Below are 23,971 nucleotides of genomic sequence, written 5' to 3'. Positions count from 1 at the left end.
TAATCTACATTTAGTACAACACTCTAGTCTGTGCCGTTTCAATCACTCGAATGAAATTAAACAAAAACCTATCTTTTATTCGTTTACGAAAAGAGCAACGCAGCCATCGCGAGCCAAGTCGAAAGCTAAGCAAAATCCACAAGCGTATCAACAAAAACGCGAAAGGCGAAGCCTTCCGTTTCTGTAGCCTGCGTGGTTTCATATTGTAAGTACGGTTGTCGTAGAAGGCGATAAGTGGTAAGGATGCAGCGAGTGGCCAGCGGTTGTAGCTAGCCTAGACGTGTTCATGATGGGCCCAGCGGCTGCTGTGGTGCTGCTTTGGGCGTGCTTTGTGCAGCCGACGCCGGCGCAGCTGATCATCAACGTGCGCAACGCGGGAGGCGACCTGCTCCGCGAGCGGCTGCTAGCCAACACCAGCGACGAGACCATCACACTCGAGTTCCAAAGGGCGGATGGCACGCACGTTACGCAGCTCATCGACTTCCGTGCGGTCAGTGGACGGGACCGCGCCGCTCGCGAAAGGGCGTGCGCACCCTGTTACTGAAAACTGTTCGCGCGGGTTGCGAAAGAGAAGCCGCATGTTGAAGCCCGAGGTAAATGTACGCAGGTTGTTGAACGGCGGGTCGCAGACGGGAGATCAAGTCAGGACTAAAAGGATTATACAACAAAACGAGCATCGAAAGGGCGCCGTAGCCGACTCCGTGCTCGTTGCTCTCATCATAAGTAGCTCATATACTACCTCTGCAAATCTGTTTCTCCTGTCAATTGAATTAGTCGCTCACATATTCCACCTACATGACATGTCTGCATGTAACTGTTATTTTTTTTCTGCGATCATGTAATGTTTGCTGCCTATCAGAACGAAGTAGCTAGAACTAAGATTTAAAAAAAAAATCATTTCCCCGTCGCACAAAATGTGACCATTCAAGTAAAGTATGTGTTCGGTGTGACGCTTCCAATTTTTAGCTGTGCTATATTTACTTCACTGCTAAGTAAAATAACTTCATGCAGTGATTATGGACTAGCTGGGACAAATTTAATGAATGCATTTATATTGTACAAAATCTTCATCACTCGTCTTTTAGGATACGTGGCTGCTGACCTGAGTGCAGCATTTCACTCGGTGCCTATTGATTACAATGTATGTGCTGTTTTGAGCAACCTGCGTTTAGTCCAAGATGCTGTGACAGCTACTGCTGATTGATTGCTGGCACCATGCCTGCATTGTGGTGGATGTGTGCTCTGCTCGGCAAAGCTCGTTCACACACGAAGGGCTCCGACGTAAAAGTGCTAGAGGACAAGTGATGTGAAACCCAATGCATTCGCAGTAATTACTTGGAAAGGTGCTTGCACGAGGTTGTTGGCTGCAGTAGCTGCCACATATGCAGTTAAAGAGAAACTGTGCTTGTTTGTGTAGGACATTTAAATGTTTCATTGGGTTTGTCTGCTATTCACAGAGAGAAGGTACAAAGAACTACAACAGTGCATAATGTCAACATGATGCACAAGTGACATTACCTTATGAAGGCAACACTAATGAAGCCAAGGACTGAAGTATTACAGTTAAAACTTGATCAAATGAAACCCGATTTAATGAAGTGCCCATTCTAACGAAGAAATTTCCATTGCCCAGCAGGTACTCATAGTGTTCAATCTTGTTGCAAACCCGATTTAACAAACCCAAGTTCGCTGCAAACTTGAATTAACGAAGCTTTTCCTGAAATAAATCAACAAAAATGTGATTTATATCTAATTTTGACACAGACGTGTTTTCTTCGAGCATGCACTCCAACGCTGTTGAGTTGAAATGTCTATTGGCCCTAGTCACGAGCCTAGTTTTCTTTTGATGAAGCTGCATGGCGCGCTCATGCATGAAACAACCGGCTCAACATTCCAGCATTCTAGCGCACCAGATTGTGCTAGGGGTGGTGGTGCTTTAGTGTCCCTGTGAAATGCTCCTACAGCAACACAACAATGGTTGCTGACCTTACTTCATGGTTTATGCAAAGGACGGCACTGATTGTCTCCTTGCAAGTTTCTTGCTTGTTGACCTGCTCACGCAATCACCGCTATCAATCTCCTTGTGTGCGTATGACAGCAGCTGTCACAGCTTGATGTTACTGTCTACCTGTGGCGCGATTTTGTATGCGTTCTTAAAACGAATGGAGGCAGTCCCTTCTATCCAGCCGTACGCAATTGGTCAATGTAGGGCCATGACGTCTGTCATGGTTCACATTGACCATTCGCGTGTGGCTGGATAGAACGGACTGCCTCTGCTCGTTTTAAGAATGCGTACAAAATTGCGCCACTGATCATCACCCGAGCATGGGAGGCTCCATGTCTGGGCCGCCCTAGCGGACTTTTTAAATGTGCATGAGTAGGTTAGTGGCACATATAATGCCACGGTAGCTTTTGAGTGTCGCTACGTTGTAAGGAATGAAAAATTCCTTTCCCGATTTTACGAATTTCTCGGTTTAATTAAATAATTCGAGCATGGTCATCACCTCGTTAAATAGATATTCAACTGTATAAATAACACCCCTATACTGGCTTCAATATCTGTTGGCTTCATATGGCTGGGTCTAACAAAGCAAGCCCCTCGGTTCCTTTCCCTTCTTTCAGTCATTTCATAGCGAGGGTCTCAACCCCAGCAGGTTTGATGTCTTTAGGTAGTATGTGAAGGTTCATTGGTCAGTTGTCTGCATGTAAGAGTCATGTGCTACATGATACCATCCGACCTAAAGACAGAAATGTTCCACATTTGCTACCATGACTACAAGCAGCGCTGGCCTATGCTCACAGGTTACACATGCAGAAATACCAAAAAGAGCAGACGGGGAAATGGCCGCCGCTGTAGCATCATTGGTAGTGCATCGCATATGACGTAATGTCAAAACTGCGAGTTTAGTCCCCATGGCAGGAGTATGTCCTTTGTCCACTTTCATTTCCCTTTTTTTTTTGTTATTACCACAGTGCACTTCAATTTAAAGCTACCAACTACACCCCCTTGACTTCATCGGTTTGTTTGTGGTTGTGTATAACAGGCCCTCCAATCCATTTCTCTTCTTACAAATGACATTAGCATTTTGTAAGTGCATATTTCCCTTTCTTATAACTACATGTGCTGTGGTTTATGTAATGCTGTAAGGATAACATTATATTTCTGTATTTTTTTATTAGGAACTTCGTACGAATGTGACCGCAGTGATCAGAAATAAAAACCATGGCACGCACACACACACACTGCGGCTACCATGGAAGGCCTTTCCACCATCACTCACTCGCCCGTTTTTTTTTATATAGCGTATGTTAATTTTGAAGCACATAACGCCATAGTAGGTAATGTCTCAGTATCGTTATTACTGCTATGAAATGAATTTGTAATTTTATTTCAGGGACCGGCATGACGAAAGATGCATATAAAACGTTTTTATGGTGCGATAACCAAAAATGGATGCTTGAAATCTGCACACTTGAAGTAAAAGTAAGCAAAATGTTTTTTAACTTGAAAAATTTAAAAGAATACCTACATCACTATGGCACATAGTAACTTTTATATGTTATAAAATAAAGAGAGGTTAGAAAGCAAGCACTGACTCTTTGCTTTAGACGTCTAGTATAGCAGTACCAAAAAAAGCTATTATACGAAGTGTCAAGTCTGAAGGCTGTTAAAGCAAATTGCAAAATGTCTAAAGCTGTGAAAGGAACAATGAATGATTATAGATAGCTCTTTAGGTCAACTACTATTGTTGTTGTTGTTCATGGTTTACAAAAAAATGTCGCCTTTAACGCCATGCAGTAGCATCAGTGGAGCAGTTAGATATCTTGCAGGCCTCATATGTTGTTTTATCTGTAAGAAGCCTTTGCTTTTTTTTTCTGTTTTGTGGGCTTTTATGGCATGATGTGAATTTGTACTAATGACATTTTGCCTAAGAGTAAACACGCTGATGTGGGAAAAGATATTGTCGGTGTGGTGTGTTGCAGCATAGCATAGCTTTCTGCTTACATAGCAGAAAGCACATGAGCTCACTTTCTGAGTGGCATGACTGAGCACAACAGGCTACCTGGCAAAGCGACTAGACAAGTACTTTTATTGAAACGTGGGCTACTGAGGTACTTTGTCACAAGTTGGTAGTTGGACATCTCCGGAAAACAAGCAGCGTGAATCAAATGAGAAAAAATCGAAGAAAAAATAACACATACCTAGAGCTTATGTAGCAACAAATGTCAATACATCAGACTGTGCATTACGTATACGAGGTAAAATTGAGGCTGTTGGACAAAACAGCACTCGTACCTCGTCATCTGGGAAACATACTGAAGTGGGGCAATAAAGACTTAATCATGGCTGCAGGACACCTGTTGACTGCCTCCCTGGTTCTGGTCATGCCATTTTCAAAGATGCTGTGTGGTGGAATCCTCCTCCATGTTTGTGAATGGCCACAGGAGTTCTCAGCTTGTGCAGCAGTCATTCATGATGACATGCACTCACACATTTCTCTTCATCTTTTGCCACCCATGCTTCATGTCAGGCTCATGGAGAAGTATGTGAAACTCTTAATGTGGGAAGGGCTGTCCAAGATGAAAGCAGGCAGTCTTCACTAAGCTTCATTAAAAAGGTGGTCCATTGAATTGTATCACATTATCCTTGCTTTCCTTATTGCTACTTTTGCTTCTTGCAACAGGTTCAGATAGAGTAACGTTTGCTATAATTAGCACATTTTGCTGAATTATTGTACTCTCTCAGAGGTGGTCTGAGCCTAATACATTGAGGAGGGGAGAAATTAATTGAACTCTCCTGTCATTATAAATTTAACCAAATACAATAAAAATACAAAAGAGACAGGGTTTGCATCAAACAAAACATATTGGAGAGAAAAAATAAAAAGATGAGATGCAGAACTGTCAACATTTCCTTTATTACATGTTCTTCTTTCTGACATCCACTTTAGAAAAGGAGCTGCTGTTGCAGGCATGCATGGTCTTAACTGATATTTAAAGAAAAACTGAAGTATAGTTAGCAGACTTGTCAAGGCTAGTCATCTTGCCACATTTTCCATGTGCTGCAGTTGTAACACTTTGCTTGTTGATATGCAAAGATTAGTTTAGCGTTTTTGCTAGGGTGATAAAAGAAGTTATAGAGGCTGTTGAAATAAAACTGGAAGCAGTAACTGTGTGAGCCACAGATATATCACATGGTCAGAAGTCCCACTTGTTTATTAATGGTGTCTTGTTACGCATGCTTCTGCTGGTTTATATTCTCCATTATTTCTCATTCCGACAGCGTTATTTTAAACCTCCTTGTTCTTTTCTTTTTCTACCTTTTTGTTTCGCTTTACTCCTCCTCCGTGCAGGTTAGCAAAGTGGATATTTATCTTTTGGCTAGAGCTCCCCACATCTCATTTCATGTCTTTCTCACTTGCTTCTCCTCACTGAATGTGTTGGCCCATCCTCGGCCTTGCCTCTAGTCATCTTGAGAAGCATCTTGTGGTGTTACAGCATAAGGCTACTGCTGCTCCCCTCGAATGCAGTGCTTATAGGATGGGTCTTTAATTTCTCACTGTGGCAGTGAGCAGGCTTTATGCCTTGTTTCCATGCTGATGCAAGCTTTCTTACTACAGGAGGTGCAGGTGTTCCGGGTAGTGGTCTTGGCCGAGGAAGAGCAAGGTCACAGGGAACCTCAGGTGCTGTGCTTCCTCATTCGCTTCAACCGCTTGGGCTTCATCTCGGTTGATGCCATGTCCAAGTTGCGGCAGGTGGGTTTCCTCTTGGTCTTTCAGAGCGTTGGATTGATGAGGTTTAAATCCAAGGGCAGTACAGCCTATAAGAAATGTTGCATTAGGAGTCTCTGAATTAATTTCTATCACTTAACACTCTTTACAAGGACACTCTAAAAGAAAGCAAAATCATCTTGAAGTGGTTCAAACAAGAGAGAAGTTTGTGGGAAGATGGAGGCTTGAAACGATGAACAGTGATAAAGCATAAACCGTTCATAAACCGGTTTCAAAACTTAAATTTGGTCATTTGTGGAGAAATGAACTAAGCGCTATGTATACCTACTTCACCTTTATTTTATGCCAAAACAACAGCCCCTGTATTTGCGACAGTATTTGAATTTACAGAAAAGATTTCCAGATTTGTTAGGTCCTTTGTTCTTTATAGTGAAACTTTGTCATAAATAGACTTGGGTACATGCTGTCAAAATCCATAACATCTTGGCCAGCTGGCATAAGGAACTGACATGACATTGCAAGAGCACTTTTCATTTTTTTCACCTTTTCTACCTTATCAAGCTTCTTTTCACAGCAAGTGGTATATGCTCAATATATCTAGTAGAACTTTTTCAGTAGCTTCAATAGTTTGCGATTTCCCTGGGTATTGAACAGCTAGCATCAAACAGCCCTTTAATAGCATGATATAAAACCCTGTGATTTGATCAACAATGCCTATGAATCAACATCTTCAAAGGACACTCATAGGTGAATTCGTGTTGTCTTAAAAGGAAGTAGGAACTTCACATTAACATCAAGCGCCCAGTTTGGGAAGGGGACGACCTTGAATGTCGGGTCGGTTGCTGTTAAATTTGCCTCAACGAGCAAGCATGTAAAAGAAATGAACTTTAATAAACAGCGGTGGTTTTGTCGTTCGTTCTCTCTTTGTCCTTGTTTTACACACTGTCGTTCACTTGAAACTATGCAACACCAACTAGCCCAAAGTTGTACACTTTTGCAAGCATGTAAGCCTATACATTTTGTGTGTTCAAAAGACCTGTGAAAGTATTGTGCCTCCTACCTTTTGTGACTTGTCATTGTGTGATAGCGTAACCCTTTGGCTGAACGGGAACCTGAGGATGACCGTGGCCGTGAGCTGGTGCAGCTGGACCTGAGTGTGGACTTGTCCCGTGCGGGCCTCATTTCTCCGCATGTGGCCACGTTGTGTGCCGACGCCCCCCAGGCGACCTTCGCTCGACAAGGGGACATGCAGGCATGGGCTGCTTCACCTGCACGCCAAGGTCCGAGCAATTCTTGCTTCTTTTGGAAGAGCTGACCATTCGGTGCACACCTGACGCGATTATCGAAGTTCGCTTATCAAACTGCTTGTTGCGACATTTTTTGTCTATATGACCACGTGTCACATGCCTCTAATGTGTCAGGCTATGAGCTTGCCATTTCCTTTTGGTCATGTTGTGCATAGACAGTTGAGAATAGAATTGCAGCAGGCAAATCAGTGCTGTGGGAAGCCAGCACCGCACTGTGTTTGTCAAAAGTCATACAAGAGTACGAGTAGTACTGGCACGTGGAAGTTCCGTGACAGAGGTTATGATGCAAGTCGCCTTGCCGATACATTGACACCAAAAATGAGGCTTTTGTTCCTGTTGATCAGTTTGCCTCCACCTTATGAATCCAATAGAACTAGTAGTGCCACTCTCCTAATGCACTTGCCAGCAACTCTGTATTTATTGGTTTGACTGCACGAGATCTACAAAGTAGTATGTTTCTGTGGCAGTACTGCTTCAGATACAAGAAGGAACTTAAATATATTACAAACAGGGGCATAGCCAGAAACTTTTCTTGTATGTGGTGGCGGAGGGGGGGGGGGTTCTACCAACTTTTATGTACTCTCGTGCATGTGTTTGTATGTGTGCATGTATATATATACACACACACACACATGCAGAATGGAAAAGTTTCGGAGGGGCATGCAAAGCCACTGCTTACAGCCATTTCTACATTACTATACCACTTCAATTGCTTTCATTCTACAAGCCTTGGGTCAACATTGTGTGAGAGAGCTGGAAGCCCCTTGGATTCATGCACACCACTTACCATAATGGAAATTTTGTGGACATGAGAATATGTGAAGCTTTTGTGAAAATAAGCAGACGTGTAATATTCTCATGTGTGTCTGCTCTACACAGCGTCTGGCCAGGACCCACTTTTGCTGGCAACTGCTGTACGGCCGGCACCAGGAACAACGGAAGCAGCTGCGGGGCTGCGCTGTGGTGCCCTGTCTCACACGACGTCTGGCCCATGTGGCTGTCATTTGCAGCTGTGCGTTGCCTGGTTTCCATGTGGCCTCAAGTGGTGCCGTGACGCACGCCGTGCTGCCTTCCGCTGCGGCATTCGCTCGTGCCGCAAGTGCCGAGAATTTCGCTTTCCCGTGACCGACCGCATGCAGTGCCTCTGGGACGATGCCTCTGCTTCCTGATGGTTGCTGGCGTCGCTTGCCCACCATAGGCGGCCTTAGGGACAAAGCTTTGGCAAGCACAGTCTCCAACATTCCCAGCCTTAGTTGTGGCCGAGATGCAGCTGGTAGAATTCTACAGTCGACTCCCGTTAATTCTATGACTCAATTCTACAGCTACAGCTGCTGTAGACCCTCCCTCAGCTCAAAAGGGTATACAGTAGGCATTGAGCATGGCCAAAGCCCAGGTCAATGCACAAGCACAGCAGTGTTGCAAGGTTCACTTGTTATTTGCAAGGTTGTCACAATGTCGACATAAAGTCATGACAAGTTTAGTACGAGATACTACATGTATGAAGACATTCCCTGAGGCAAGACGACTGTTTTTTTTAGACGTATGAATAGGCATATCTTTATGTCTCTTACAAAGCCTGAAGTGATGTGAAGAAATATGTGAAACTGATCAAAACTTTGGTAAGCAGTTCTGCCATCTGGATTCTTTGCTAACACTCATAACATTTTAAAATGAAAAGTGTTAATGAACCATGTTGCCATTGTTCAGTGCTCTACAAATGTCCTTTTGGTTAGCCATGGTGCAACACTAAGCTCTTGCTCTGCCCCAAAAAGCTGTGAAATAAGGATAATACATTGCTAACAATGTGTGCAAGATGTCTCAACGTGATTTTATTTTTGTTGGCTTTGGTGCTTGTAGTGTACATGTGAAGTGCAAGAGTTGTGGAAGCTACCATACATTCAAAGCAACTAATCATTTACAAATCGCAACTGTGCTCGCGTTAGTGCACGCATAATTGTTACACTTACACTGTGTAGAGCAGAACACTTTTTTATTATTTTGTACAGTTCTTGTAATTCGCCTGTAAGGCGATGTTGCAGGCAACTCGTGGCATGTCATGATCAAACACACAGTGCGTAGAGCTGGTGATGTGCTAGCATTTATGAGATTCGGAAAAAGGTCTGAAATGAATCCAAAGTGGCAAATAGGGCATTTTACATTCAACAGTTTGTCATAACCTACACAAGAACACAAAAAAATTGCCGGTATTTGGTCTATTCGGCTGAGCATTGGAGCTTTTGTTAAGCAGCATGGCTATGCAATGAACCCAGACCATGACAGGAAGTCTAGCAGTTTGTATGAATCACTGCGAGTCGACTGTAAGTTAGTTCGTATGGAAACGGTTTAATATTTGGCTCCTTGAGTGGCTAGAGAAACATACTTGCCTTTAAAGGGATACTGAACAAAATTTTCGCCGCCGAGATAAATGGCCCAATTGAAAGATTGGGTGCTGAAATTTGTTGAAACAACCTTCATTTCAGCCAGAGACAAGCAGAAAATAATGAATTTAATGCATTTTTCGCAAATTGGCGCGTCTAGCGGCCGCACCGCAAACTAGAGAGGAAGTGACGCAAAATTCGGTGGATACTGACTCGCCAACCGTGCTCGCTGCAAAATCGCTTACCAATCGACATCGCAAGCCGCCACCCGCTGCCGCGCATCTCTCTCAAAACGTGTTCTCACGGTCGGGAAGGTGTTCTTGAGAGGAGAGGTGGAGAAAGGGAAGTGGCAGGGCAGGAGAGAGCGTGCCGGTTGCCCCCCTCTTGCTGGAGCATTCGACGTCACGGCCATCGACAAGCGCACTGGTGTGCAGCCGCTGCGCTCTCACAATCCACTAAAAATACAGCCAACTGCTCGAAATTACGTGAAATAAACGCTGTTTATAGGAACAGTCGTGTCGTCCGAGTCGAATGCAAGTGTTTTCGTAGCTTTTTAAATTTTTTGTTCAGTATCCCTTTAAGCCATGTGTGATGCAGCTGGTGCATGGAAAAGGTCTTGGGGCACAAGTAAGGTTCTGTGCTTTAAGACGAATCTGACAGAATTTGAAAAAGCATTTACATACTGTGTGCCTTCATCAGGACATATTGATAACTGTGGCTCCAAAGTCTGATCCCAGAGCTAATCGCTGCAATATAGAATACTCAGCAAAAATGCTGCTGTATTTCATGTACACTGAAGCATGGCTTTGTGGAAGCTTGTCAATGCTGTGCCTATAAAAATATTAATATATAAATAAAAGACGTTCTCAGTGTTTGCTCCAGAATAATTTAGAAAAACTCAGAACCCTTGGTGTGATTCAAGAAAAAGGCAAATGACGAAGGGCGAAAAGAAAAGAGAAAATGTCACAATGTTGAGTTTTTCACTGAAAACTTTTGATTACTTTTGGTGGAAGTGTAGAGTGATGTGTGTGAGGATTCAGTGTGCAGCAGACTTTTTTATTTTTAAATAGTTCTCTTTGCAAATGCTGTCGTCTTGCAGTATGGTCACAAATGATTTTTTCAGGTAAAAAGGGTGCTTCAAAGTGTCTGAAGAATATTGGGCAGTCTGTAAAGCAAAGTACAAGAGAATGTCATTCTTAGGGCTGTTTAAATGGTGAAATTTACGAATCAGAATACAAGAGTTGGAATTCCATTTACATAAGTAGCTTATCGATGAGCGAAAGATGCCATGTCGCCCCAGTTCCTGGTTGTCTGAGGGTGCTCCTTAGTGGTCGTTGGACCATATTTGTAAGGGAAAAAAGCCAGAGAAATCTGTTATGAGTGAGTGGCACCTTTGCTGCAGCCGAAAGCCAACATTGTCCACGTAGTCTTCCACACAAGTGCATGAAAATACTTGATGCAACGCTATTGTTGCAGTGATCACGGGTCAGAACTTGCATAAATGGTGAGCAACTGCTTGTAGCAGTCCACATAGGCACAGTTTATTTGGCAGGCAGCGTCCAGTATTCTTATTAATAACATTTATTCAGCCACAGTGATATATGAAATTCTGTAATTCAGGTCAGTCGATGCCCATTACAACAGATCAGCATGCAACACGATTTCCAATATAGCAGACCATTCTTCTCACTTGGTTTGGTTAGCCTATAATATCAAGCAAGAGATTCCACTTTTAGTAATCTATCTGCTGCAGTGGATGATATTTTTGGCAGAATTTGTCTAAGTGATGCATCTACACCATACCTTGTAGATGTATGGATGTGGACGGTGTAGATGCATCGTCTACGCCATACAGATTCTTTCCATTACTAATGCAGCATAGTGAAGCAACAGATATGCGAGAGCGCAAGTGCGTGTTTCGAAAAAGTCATAAGATTGCTTGCCAACAGAAATTTCTAGCTTTTGCATTTTGCCTTTGTTCATTTGATGCTGTTTAGAGCAGCCTGAATAGTTGAGCATGTCTGTAATTCACTCGATATGGAAAGGTCACACAAATAAGTCCCAATGCGTATGATGGGGAAGTTTACTTTTTCCAGAGCTTAAGCTTGGTGCTATCATTTTTTTGTTTACACTTTTTGTGGCAGTGTACTGAGAGTTGTTTTATCATGAAAGGTATCGTCACAGAATTGTGTTGATGGTGAGAAACTATATGCGTAGTTTGACTAAAGGAAAACGGGGAACAGAATATGATGCAGTAATGAAGCAAGAGATGCTTCCCCAACTTGCACATGAAGTACAAGCAGAAGATAGTAGTAAGCAAAATCTACTAGGAATTGTCGTAGACATAAAACATCTTTGGAAATTTCTGTACAAGGTATGGTCGTTATGTTTGACACTATTTTGGAGCTTTTATTTATGGCAACGCTACTGATGAAGAAAACATTCACATGCTGTTAGATTTCTGGAAAATTAATTTTATGGTATCTTTCAGTAGGTGGAATGCCGCTTCAACCACCAATGTCACGTCTTGTTGAATGTTTTCTAGGTCGTACATTTATTTATACATGTGTGCCTGTAATGATTTATTTAACAGTGTTAATTTAAAACTATTTACACTGATTTTCATTCAACACAGTGTGAATGCCTTTGTTAATTTCCTACTAGGATAGAGGAAAACGACATACAGCCCACCTTTGCATTTTTGCATATCAAATGCTGCATAGATCAGTGTCAGCTATACATAACACTTCTGGCTGAATCCTGCACATTTCATAGTGCAAGTATTTTAACATCATATCTGGGAGCAGAACTAATGAGAAAGGCATGTCTGCTATTCCCGACAAAAAAAAAAATATGCATTTCTCAGAAAAACAGTGATGGTGCCATCTGTTACTGTCACAATAAAAGTACTCCATCTGCTGTGCTTAGTTCTAACAATTACATAACATCTCGATGCTATGCTGAAGTCTTCTGTATGGCAATGCCATGGACGATTTATGTACACCTGTTTTGTTCTTAGCCGGAAGGTTCATACATGCCCAGCATTCATATTCACACAACTCACAGCATGTTTGCACTGCCTGAGGGTGAGGAGGGAGAGTAGCTGTGCTTTCTACTTACGTGGCTGTCGTGGCATTAGATTTGAGACATAACCGAAAATGCTATTTGTGAAAGCAGTTGTTGCCAGCGCCTCAGTGCTTGTGTGTAGAGAAGTGTGAAAAGTTCTGCAGTTCAGTGAGCATCGCTGGCATTATGTACATCGCAGAATGAAGGGCTTGATTGCACTGCTGTTTCTGTGGCCAAATGTGGTACTCTCTGCACATTAGCGATATTGTCGTGCCATGTGAGAGGTGCTCAGCCCTGAAGTCAGTACAAGTAGACATGTACCTATCATATCACCATTCTTAAGACAGAAGTCTCGGAATTGCATGGAGTACACAGAAAAACAGAAATGTGCCACATTTTATCCATCTAGAAGAAAAACAGTGCTACTTAACGCACGGCTCTGTCATCATGTGTTTCTCTCGGAGAAGGATCCATACCAACGAGCTCTCATTCAAACCCCTGTAAGCCTCATTTTATGTAATGGTCCTTTATGGCTAACACTTGAAATGTGAAAATTGCAACACGATATGAGCACTATAGTTGCTCGCCTAAGGAGTGTGGCGAGGTAGCATGTTCAACTCTGGCCATGTGTTAGTGAATTCCTGCAGAGGAACTGTAACAACTATGGTTTCCTGCCACTTGTAGGCTTCTAAGTCAACAAATGTGTGTTTGTACTTACAACAACAACAACAAAAAGTGACTTCTGTGTGTAGATTCTTGCTCAGAATTTGTAAGATATGACCGGTGTAAAGCTTGTGGGCCACATGTGTGTGAGTGATTGCCTGGATCTATGCTTTTCTCACTTATATTGATATCTCCTAAATGCCACAACTCTGCAATCTTACAAGTCTCACCGTGCCTTTGTTGTAAGTGTGCCGAAGTAAACACACTCCTGGTCTTAAAGTACCGCTGGCATAACAGACACTTTGCCAGGTCTGTGAGGCTTGGTCCAGACTTCTAGGCATTTGTCTCATCGTAGACATGAAGATATCTGCCCCTGGTGTTCATTCCTCCGGCCACCACTCGCAGTGCACAATAGTTTACTTGTTCATAACACAGTTGAGTTTTTCCATTGGCTATGCATGCAAGTGAAAACTCTGTGATGAGATATTCAGCACTGTTTGAACTTTTTATATTACAGTGGCAAAGTATCATGAATATGATGTGTCCTGGCACAACCTATTTGCTACCTGTACATGACATTGTTTGAAGTGGGGTATTCTGTGCATGGTGGTTGTACAGGTGTAGTTAGCTCCATGTGCTGAGCAACACACTGTTTCCATTGTGCTCATATATCTGCATTTGGAGCACTACTGTAGCATTTTACTCTTTAACAGCAATGTTCCACAGTATGTCTCTGACATTGTAGTTGTTGTTGAGCTACAAGCTCAGTATAGTTGAGAATAGCCTAGTGCCATGTGTTGAGAGCTCAGTAAAGCTGTCACCTTTAGTCTGTTCAAATTAGTGTTGACCTAAGTTTGATCTTTAATAACTGTATTATTATTATTGACTATTGAGACTTTGCTGGTCGGTTCTTCTCACTTGGTTTGAGCAGTTGATACTCAAATTCGTCGCGTGTTTAGATATTAGTTCTCTGTTATAGCAGGTTTTGTTAAAAGGAAAGACTTGCACAATTATTTGTAGTATACGTTAACCTTATTTTTTTCAGACGTCTATGAATGTCTCTTTTCATCTGCTCTTGGCCACACAAGCTACAAATCTTTTATACCGCTTGCACCAAGTAAGCAGGATGTTCCATGTAACTGAAAGCCTTGCTTGAATTAACCATTTAAAAAAATGCACCACAAATATCGCAGATCAACAAACATTTTTACTGGTTTGGTATGGTCAAAATCATAAGCCATTCAAGTTTCGATTATAAGAAGTTGACTGTTACACAAGGGCAATGCATTTGTACATGTACTTGCAAAGCGATATTTTGTGTCCTTGCAGATATATGCCAGCTTAGACATAACATGGGTGTGTGTTGCTTATTGTTTCATGTGTTTGTGTACTGCTACACATCTGGCATTTCATACAAAGTGTTGTTCTTCCCTGCATGACTGGCTACAAGGAGTGTTGCATGAGTAACATATGGCCTTGCTTTTGAGAGGTTTTTTATGCACTGATATGCCTCAGTGCCCTTTTTTTTGGGGGCTGTTTCAATTTAGGCAGCTCGCTACAGAAGGTGCAGCCCTGCCCATTTTTGACATACCACATTGTCAAAGCAGCCAGTGCAGCTTGCTATAATTTAAATTCCAGTGTTCATACATAGCTCGACTAATTGTGATGCTTGTGCATTGCTCTTCATTTTTGAGAACATTTTGTAGGGGCCACTGCAAATGCCTCAGCATCTCTAGTCACATGTAATGTTTTCATGTTAGCCACTCTTGCCACTGGACAAACTTAGGGAACCTATACAATGCATGATTAAAGTGAAGCTGGTAGGAATGATGTTGTATTTATAGCTTATCATTCGTTTGGTCTTAAATTTAATCCACTGTCTGTTGCTGAACATTGTGAGTGCCATAATATCTCGAGCCATCGCTCATGCTCTTTGTAAACACGGTCTGAAGAATGGGATGGCAGGCAGTCTCTACATCTGCAAGCACATAATGCCTGTAGCCAAAGAAGAAGATTCAGCGAGAGTAACCTGTAATTGATATGACCTAAGCAATGTCCAAGCAAACTTTTATCTGAACTTCATTCCCATTGAAGCGCCCAAAGGAAGCACACCATTCAATGCGGAGAAAGTCCAAGCTTCTGAGCGTCCCTTATTTCTGGATGACTGCAACAGAAGTGCTTTCATGAAGCCCACATGTAGTGTCTGCATATTACGTCCTCTCAGGCTTACTTTTAATGTTCCCACCAATGGACAAGAAAAAAATATTATAGGGCATCATATAGAATGCTACGGCAACCATCTACTAACCAAGATATATGCCACAGGCCACTTTAGTGTGGCAAATAACGTGAATTACAGGTACCAATGAAGAGGTTCTCTACGTAGCTTCAATGAATTTCCCTGTATCACTGCTTTGAAATCAGTCTTGCATCAGAAGGCCCTCGGTGTAACTATTAACTGGTGCTCTTACATGCATCAAATAGTATGCTATTTTCGAGACAGTGTGTTGACTATACGAGGTGTATATCTGTTAGAATTTAATTTCCGTAACAGTGAAGGATCTCCTGAACTGTTCTAGATGTTCTTGCTGCAAATTCCAATTTTTCCTTTGCAAAGTTTGCAAGTTTGGGATATAATGTATAAATTTGGACATCATAAGAACACTCAATCATGATTAATTCTGAACGGGTAAGGAATGTGCAAGTGAGTTTACTATGAAGTAATGTATACAACTGCTGCTTAAATTTGTGCGAGTTGTAGCAGGGCAGTTGGTAGATCATCAAGCCTTTGTTACTCATTGGGTAGACAATGTATCAGTGAATTTTATTAAAAAAAGTGTTGGGGTTGACTACATGCGATTTTACAGTAGATTTGACCCTGAAACTGGTTGTAATGGCAATAATTGCATTATTTTGTTAGCAGGATTCTTGTTTTCAGCTTCAAATATACTGAAAATATTAGTTGCAGTGTCTTCTTTTAATATGCCCTTTTTTAACAATTAAAATGAAGAGAGAGTTGCTTGGGAGTAGATTGCATATTGACTATGTGGAGGTCACAAACTGTGTCACGAGCAGCTGGTACTATATCTGCATCATAATGAAAGGGTGTTTTTTTTTTTTACTGTAGCTTTTATACCCAATTATCTCCAGACCAGTTGGCCATTTATCACCCATGGATGCAATTACTTCAAGAAGCTTGAGTGATAAGAAGTCGTCACCTTTAGTGCCATTGCAAGCCTGTAAGTTCATGGTCATTGTTAGCTGAACACTCGCTAGTGTTCTGCAAGCAGCCAATTTTTTAGTATTTTTTTTATGTCCATTGTGAAATAGAGCATGTCGCGAAGGCTTACTCACCTTTGAATTTCACAATTATGCTGGTTTGCTCTGCTATGTCATTTTGATGGGCCTGTGAAATGCATGTGTGTGTTTAAGCTATCGCAATCTACACTGGGTGTGAATGTATAAAGGTGTTCCTGTTTGCATATAACGAAATGGTAAAAATTTATAGCAAGTCTGAAGTTTTCAACACTCAATACTAGTATATTTTGTTGCACATAGCTTAATGATGCATGGTGTATTTTATTAGACCATACAGATTTTTCATAAAAAGGCTATGAAAGTAACAAATCTGATGTTTATGCAGGGGAATTCATTCCTAGGCAAGAGGCACATACTTTGGCACTAATCATTCGAGTTTTTAAACTCTTAACAAAAATAGGTCAATGAACTTTTTATTAGCATCTTAGAAACAATCATTTATATTGAAAATTAGGAGGAAGTGACATTTTATTGCACCCAACCCTTTTTATTTTCAGAGTTGTTTGAAGTAAGTTGAATTTGAGTGTTCAGTCCAGGCAATATCTAATCCAAGCACTTGAATAGTGCAGAGGAGGCTGCTGCGTTAAAAAAGCACAGTGAAGTTTGAAACAAAACATTGCGACCAGTCACGGCAGCAAAACTTGCCACATTGGACTCTGCTACATTGTGCTATATCAGCATATTTGCCACAAGATGTCACCATTCAAAATTCGTCATGGTCCCTTTTATGCTGCCTACCTAGAGTATTGCAATTTTAAAATGACTATCTAAAGTTGGATGCCATCTGTTATATTTTTTAAAAGTGGGGGTGCATTAAAATTGTGACTGCCTCCAAATTTACCACACAGACAACAACCATCAAGACTAACATAAAAGTTAATTAAATGATTTTTGTTAACTATTCCGAAAATCTCATTGCATTACAGGCAAGGAATGTCGGCCCTGTCTAGGAATTTCTCTGTAAAAACACCTCATTGACAACCCTCCATCTTTTTATTAAAAATAATCTATATTTATTACAAAAGCACCTGGTATATGCTTTTTGAGGCCAGTGGTTTTTCCTCTATCTTAAATGAGGCAGTCTTGGGTTTGAAGGCACCACAGGTACTAAATTACTAATTGTAGCTACAAGCTTGCTATGCTCTTGAGTCTGGTTTGAACAACAGTGAATCCATTGGTAATAGTACTGTGTAAATCTGTGCTACTTTGGGCTGTGATGTGTTTTCGATGGAAAAACTCCATAAAAACGGAAGTGTGTTCTTGCATAACTTGTGTATTTACCAAAATTTTCACAGCTGCTGTCTTGCTTTGTAGGCAGTTGGATTGGTAATTGCTACCTTTACAAGTTTTCTTGTACTTGTAGATTTGATGGCATAGTGCCACTGGAGCAAGTAGCATGAATGAGTCAGTGTCTGTGCATTGCTTGCTGTCCAAATATTGCTCTCTTCCTGCGAGGCAGAATACAGTGCTAAATTGAGAAGTGCACTTACATTTACTTTTGACACATTTTCCTCTTCATGGACTGTGTCCAGAGTAAATAAACTATCTTTACGCTGACTGACTGACCTGTCAGCTGAAAGCAGCGGAATTCTCACTGAGGCAAATACTCTTCTCAGGTGGGTAGTGAATTCCTTATTGTAAGTGCAACCTTTTTGTTGTACCAGATCCTTTGGGATTAAAGCCCAGTTAGGTAGTCGCATTTAACACTGCACCTAAATAGGTCTGCAAGGGAAGTGCATTAGTTTGCAGAATGTGCTGTCATGTGTAGAAGGGTTTTTTTTTTTCGGCAAGCCATACTCATGGCCATCTTTCATATGTTATATGTAGATTGCACATATTTTCACTGTTCACTTTTAAGCCACTTTGAGTGATTAGACATAACATGGTTAATCTTTTAGCAGTGTTATCCTTTTTAAACTTGTTGACAACAGCTACCAACAATGACATATTGCTGTCAGTGTAATTTGCAGCCTGGCAAATATGAATATTATTTGCTGGCTTGTGCACTGCTAATGATATGGCTGTTATTCCTTCCCTCCTCCTTTCTTTCTTTCACTGATTGAGCTACTGCCAGTACGTGACTACTTTGTTGAAAATTTGAAAGGATTTGAAAAAGTGACCTTGTGTAGTTGCTTTTGTCAAATTAATCATGCCTTTGGGATTTCTGTTTGTTGTATTTCAACAGCAGGAGGTGCTGATACCCCTTAACTACACCAGTGAATCAGAAATTCTGGGCATTGTTACTGCATTTAACTGGTTGAGATGGTTTTTTTTAATGTTATGTTAGCTTGTGTTCAAACTAACCATGCCTTTAGGGAGGTAAAGACTAAAGACATAATAAAGGCAGCGAAACTGTGCATGAATTCATTTCCTTGTTCATTTGCTGTCATATTAGACCAGGGCAAGCACTCCTTGAACCTTTTCTATGATCTGGTCAGCATGTAGATAATGGACTTTGCTGAAGCATTCACCATTCTGTTACATGTTGCCTCTATCTGTTGACGGGGCGAATGTGAGGCAACATTGTCTGACTAGCCCAAGTTACTGAACCCGACTAGGTGTACTGTGGTGTATGAAATACATGTGTGTGTCTGTGCACAGCCATATACAAGAACAAAGTGCGTGGCCCTGGTGGCCCGTGTCGATTGTTTTCAAAGTGTTCTGCCGTTGCTGCTGTCTCGGCACAAGGCATCCACTTGTATCAAGGTCTTCCCTCGGCACGTGGTGCCACGTGTGCAGCTGATGCTGGAGTGCTCTCTTGCATGCTCTGCCACTGTTGTTGCTATTTTACAAAATAAAGTTTCTTTTGTATGCTACGCAATTTGTCTCGGAGAACGGTTACTTTTGCAGAGTCCCAACGTTACGCGAAAATACAGCAAATATCGAATATATCGGATGCTTTGACCGTGCACGTGTTTGAGAGAGCTGCACAAAGCTAAGCATCGCCAGTGACCTCCACTGAAGTGTATGGACATGTGGCCTCTTTCACTGGAGTACAAAAGCAGTGATTAAATGCGATGCTCCGAGCGCATGGCCGCCGGCACCCGACGCATTTGTGATGCATTGCGACTGCATTGGCACCGCCAGCGTCACCGGTGGCACAAAGAGCGCAGGCCACTATGCGATTCCGACTGTCTGTTCGGTTGTTATACTTGAAAAAACCAGCACGATGACGACGGGAAAATCACAGAAGATGGACACAGCTAGGACAAGTGCTGTAATGGATGAAAGCACAGCAGGACTAAGTTACGGGAGTGTCCTGTGTATTCCCCGTCGTCATCGCACTGGTTTTTTTCAAGTATGCATCGATTCGAACTCGCCCACCTTTCTACCTTATTACGGTTGTCAGTACAACTGTCAGTACACTTTTCCTTATAACAAGGTTATAACATGTAATTGACGACAATGTTGCTGTTTTATAGGATTTGCACCGGGTCAATGAAGCTCACTGCAGCGGCTGCATATGGCGCCTAGAAACTCGAACCACCTCAATAATGGTAAACTGCAAAGTGCACATTAGGTATGAGGCAAAGAACACACACAGCAAAGGACAAGCGCTTGTCCTGTGCTATTGGTGTTCTTCTGTGTTCCGTACCTAATTTGCGCTCTGCAGTTAACTATTATGACCCATATATATTTTGTCATCGCACACGCAGTTGATCTACGCTGTACGACGTCCGCAGTCTCAGATAATCTTGGTCACATTTGGAGCAGGTAGCGGTGTCCCGGATAAGTCAAAATAATCTATTGATGACCGTGCACACTTACATAGGCATATCTACAAGGGGAGCTTGCCCCCCGCCCCCTCAATCGCGAACGAGTTGATACACCACTACACACTTACGCACATAATCGCGCAATGAAATGATGAAAAAGTACAAGTTGTCGTGGATTAGCAATAAAGCGGAGCTCGTGGTTTCCGGCTAGCTCCCACTTGGGCAAGGTCTAAGTACGAGCGACCACTGGGGGCTGTTTTATTTCATCCCCTTTAATTAATGCTCGTTATCATTTCTGCACTGCGATTAAGACGGTAAATAAGCTCCCCTATGATTTCTTTCTTAACTGGTATTGTCCAATAAAAGCGGCCCATCGATAGCTGGTGCTGGAATCTGTGGCTCAAACGCACTGACGAGCAGGAGCGTAGCCGGAGGAGGAGGAATAAACTTTATTATGAACCAGCAATTTAAGTTCCTTGGCTTAGGCCTCCCACGTGGGAGCGTAGCCGGAGATTTTTTGGGGGGAGGGAAGGGGGGGGGAGGGGTTCAACTTTTTTATGCGTGTTTGTGCGCGTTTGTACGGATGCGTGTATATACACATACAAAATTGAAAATTTTCGAAGGTTTGAACACCCCCTTCGCTTGGCTACGCCAGTGCCGACGAGCCGCACTTAGTATTGCGGAATTGACTTTTATAAGATGTTATTAACTATTGTCGTATACAACATAAGAATTCCGGAGAGGCCCCGCCCAGACTACCGAAGTAGCAGCCGATCGCCACCGCGACTAAAGCACTCATGCACGCGGCTATGTTCTCTGAAGGCGGGGCCACCGGCTGTCCGGCTCATGACGTCAGTCTGGAGTGCGCGCCCATTGGTTCAGGCTTGTGTGCATCTGCCTTTGAGGAGCAAATGCCGCTGACTTCTAAAGTTGTATCCGACTATAGACCAAATAATTCACCATGGTATAAGCGAAGCACTTTCATGGTGCTTCGTCATTGTTACGTTTTCAACATTGTTAAAGGGGTCATGAACCACTTTCCAAGCAATGATCTAATGACCTCAGTATCGGAGTTTACTGCCTCCCGAATCGATTGCCGCAAAAATTTCTCGAATCCGTCAAGAATGAGCGGAGTTACGGGGGTTTGGCGCACGCTCTCAGCGCTTTCTCTCTTTTCTCGTGCCGACGAGCGCACTGGAAGCTAGACAGGGAGTGATGGCACGGGGGTAAGAAGTTACGTCAGCGCGCGTCATGAAACGCGATCGCTCTCCCGCTGTGATTCGCGTGCGCGAGTGCGGCTACCGTGTAAATTTAGCAGACTGAGGAGTGCGGCGCGGGCAAGTGGCGGCACCCCGTGGCAAGAAGCGCATCTCATCCGGCTATCGGCCAATAAGCATGCTATATCTCTTGCGACGTAAACTGGCAGATCCGTGACGTCAGCGTGCAGACGCCCCGCCCACCGACGAGAGTGAGAACCGGCCTCTGTTTGAAAAGAGGGCGCCTGAGGAAACGGCAACTTCGCGCTCCGCTTGTGGCCTCTACGCGGCGCGCACGACTGTAATATTTTGCAGAGCAGTTAATTCATAGCCGTGTCAGCTTTCCGCAGGATGTGTTTTTTCAACAAGCCCAAGGGGTGCTTCATGACCCCTTTAACATTTTTATTTATGTATATACAGTGTACAATGCGCTGCGCTCGCGTCACCCGCGCACTCGCGTGTGTGGGTGACGTCACACCGGAAGCTGCATCATTCACCAGTATGGAACACGTACTAGCAAAATAAATGCTATTTACAATTTTTAAAGAGAAGAGCATAATACAGAATTTTAAACAAAGTGATATCTCGTACCTCACGGATCATGATTGCGGCACCGCTCGGTCGCTTCGTTTTTCTCTCCATTATATATTGTGTAGAAGAACGATGTATTCTTGTCAAGTTGCACTGGGTCTTCGTCTTCGAACCGGGTCTTCGTTAAAACACAGTTCAAGCGCCGCCATGTTAAGCTCACAGTTGAATTGTCGCCGTATTGAGCTCCTCCTGAAGACACCCACGCTTATCCGAATGGAGGCGTGCGGTGTCAGCGCTCTGTTCAGCCGAAGTAATTTATTCAGCCGCCAGGCGCGTACCTGCAACCTTAATTCGAAATAGTCGAGCTTAACGACATTTTTATAGACTATACAATAACCACTTCAGTGTCAATCTACCAACGCCTGTCAAATGGGGATAGGGAACGCTTGAATGCTGTGAAGTCTGGTCACGCTCCGGAATGACATGTTCTGTGCACCTTCAAGTAATCGCATGAGTATGTGGCGGAATGTTATTTCATTAGGCGGTGAATGCAGACGATGGTAATTCTACCGGCTTTCCGAGCTTCAGGCTTGCTCTTCATCCAGTATGGGCTTGAATTTGATCCAGGGGCCCTCGCGAGGCTCGCACACCATCGAGTAGAAGCGAAGCTCGAGGTTCTCCTGAAACCATTTGCAACACATCCTTGTTAACCTTGCTTAAATTTTGATGAAATTCGGAATCGGCAATGGTCTGATGTATCTATCACAATTGTAGGGAGAGCCAAAAGGGAGGTCTAAGTACAGCGCATGCATGACTTCAGTGAAGAGCACTCAGTGCATCCTTAGCTAACGAACGAGCTAACACGCAGCGCTGCCTCAGTAAAAAGAGATCAAGAGTGAAGACGAAAGCCAGCGGCTGGGGCAGTGGCTTCACGTCGTTTTCGCGCCCATTCGCGCTTCGTCGACACCCCTTGAATCCCGCTATTCTTTCTTCGTCAGCGAACGACACGCGCCCGTCTCATAGCGAGTACAAAGGGCTACCGTAGAGTTACTGCATATTTTAGGTAGCATATACAGTAACTCTAGGCTACCGGTGATGACAGCGCTAGCACGACTGGTGGGAAGTGCCGCCGCCGAGTATCGCGACACTTGTTAAAAACTGTTCTACGCGTCGTTTTGTGCGCGTTCGCGAACCAGACCTTTTCACAGGAGAGAAAAAACGCCGCCATGCTGGGCTGCGCGCGGGAGTACAAAGGCTGACGTCACAACCTCGGCGGTGCATTTCTGGTGGGTCACGCCTATTTAGCGCAGCCGAGAGAGGATTATGGCGGCGCCCAGGGAGCCGTCTGTGAAAAGGTTGGATACAACTTAAGACGACCGAAGCGCAGCAGCCGATCCCCCTACGCGGCTAAAGAAATAGTCCCGCTCATGCACTCGGCAATCTTCACTGAAGACGGGGTTACCAGCCGTCCTTCTCATCATAGGCGTGCGCAGGGGGGGGCAAGGGGGGCGAGAAGGGGGGGCGCAAAGTCAGCCCTATACATTGTAGGGGGGGCGAGAAGAGGGGCGCAAAGGCAGCCGCATACATTGACATAATAGGGAGGGGGGGCGCTGCGACGAACCTTCGTCCCCCCTGAAGGGGAACCCTGCGCACGCTTATGCTTCTCATGACGTCCGTATGTAGTGCGCGCCCATTGGTACAGGTTTGTGTGCATACGCCTTTGAGGAGTAAATGCCGCGGACTTGTAGAGTTGTATCCGGCTATAGCCATATACTCTTCAACGTAAAAATTTGTTGGGCCTGGATATAAGAAATTCAAGAGAGCACTAACGAAGGAAAAGCTTAAGCAGTGGCGTAGACAGGGGGTGGCACACCGGGCGATCCGTGAAAAGAAATAAAACAGCGTGCAGTGCCGTAGAAGGGGTGCACCCCTTCTAGTATTCGCACACACTTTACATCATGCGAATGAAAGTTAACTGGAAGAACTATTACACATTCATCATTG

The 23,971-nt window shown here is 43.3% G+C and overlaps 2 protein-coding genes across 2 annotated transcripts in view; one reads left to right on the top strand and one right to left on the bottom strand.

The window, feature by feature from the left end:
• The first annotated feature begins 169 nt into the window (after nt 1–169).
• Nucleotides 170–19,281, top strand: LOC119393205 (out at first protein). Its single transcript, XM_037660059.2, has 4 exons — nt 170–490; nt 5,622–5,756; nt 6,820–7,012; nt 7,919–19,281. Exons 1-4 carry the CDS (start codon nt 287–289, stop codon nt 8,206–8,208), a joined length of 822 nt encoding a protein of 273 aa, XP_037515987.1. The 5' UTR covers nt 170–286; the 3' UTR covers nt 8,209–19,281.
• A 3,262-nt stretch (nt 19,282–22,543) lies between these two features.
• Nucleotides 22,544–23,971, bottom strand: part of LOC119393204 (cytochrome P450 3A8) — a 29,977-nt gene continuing 28,549 nt past the window's right edge. The window contains exon 14 of the mRNA XM_037660056.2: nt 22,544–22,647. Coding sequence (XP_037515984.1) covers nt 22,552–22,647 — 96 coding nt within the window. The 3' untranslated portion in view covers nt 22,544–22,551. The remainder of the gene's footprint in view (nt 22,648–23,971) is intronic.

The sequence above is a fragment of the Rhipicephalus sanguineus genome, chromosome 5 (assembly GCF_013339695.2).
Source record: "Rhipicephalus sanguineus isolate Rsan-2018 chromosome 5, BIME_Rsan_1.4, whole genome shotgun sequence".
NCBI lineage: Eukaryota > Metazoa > Arthropoda > Arachnida > Ixodida > Ixodidae > Rhipicephalus > Rhipicephalus sanguineus.
The sequence above is the reverse complement of the archived record's forward strand: the minus strand, read 5'-3'. Positions and strand labels throughout refer to the sequence as shown.

Excerpts from the sequence above, each read along its gene's own strand:
- LOC119393205 (XM_037660059.2), top strand. The coding sequence starts at position 287 with ATGATGGGCCCAGCGGCTGCTGTGGTGCTGCTTTGGGCGTGCTTTGTG. Across the intron at positions 491-5,621 it reads AGCTCATCGACTTCCGTGCG|GAGGTGCAGGTGTTCCGGGT; the intron begins GTCAGTGGACGG and ends TTCTTACTACAG. Across the intron at positions 7,013-7,918 it reads TGCTTCACCTGCACGCCAAG|CGTCTGGCCAGGACCCACTT; the intron begins GTCCGAGCAATT and ends TGCTCTACACAG.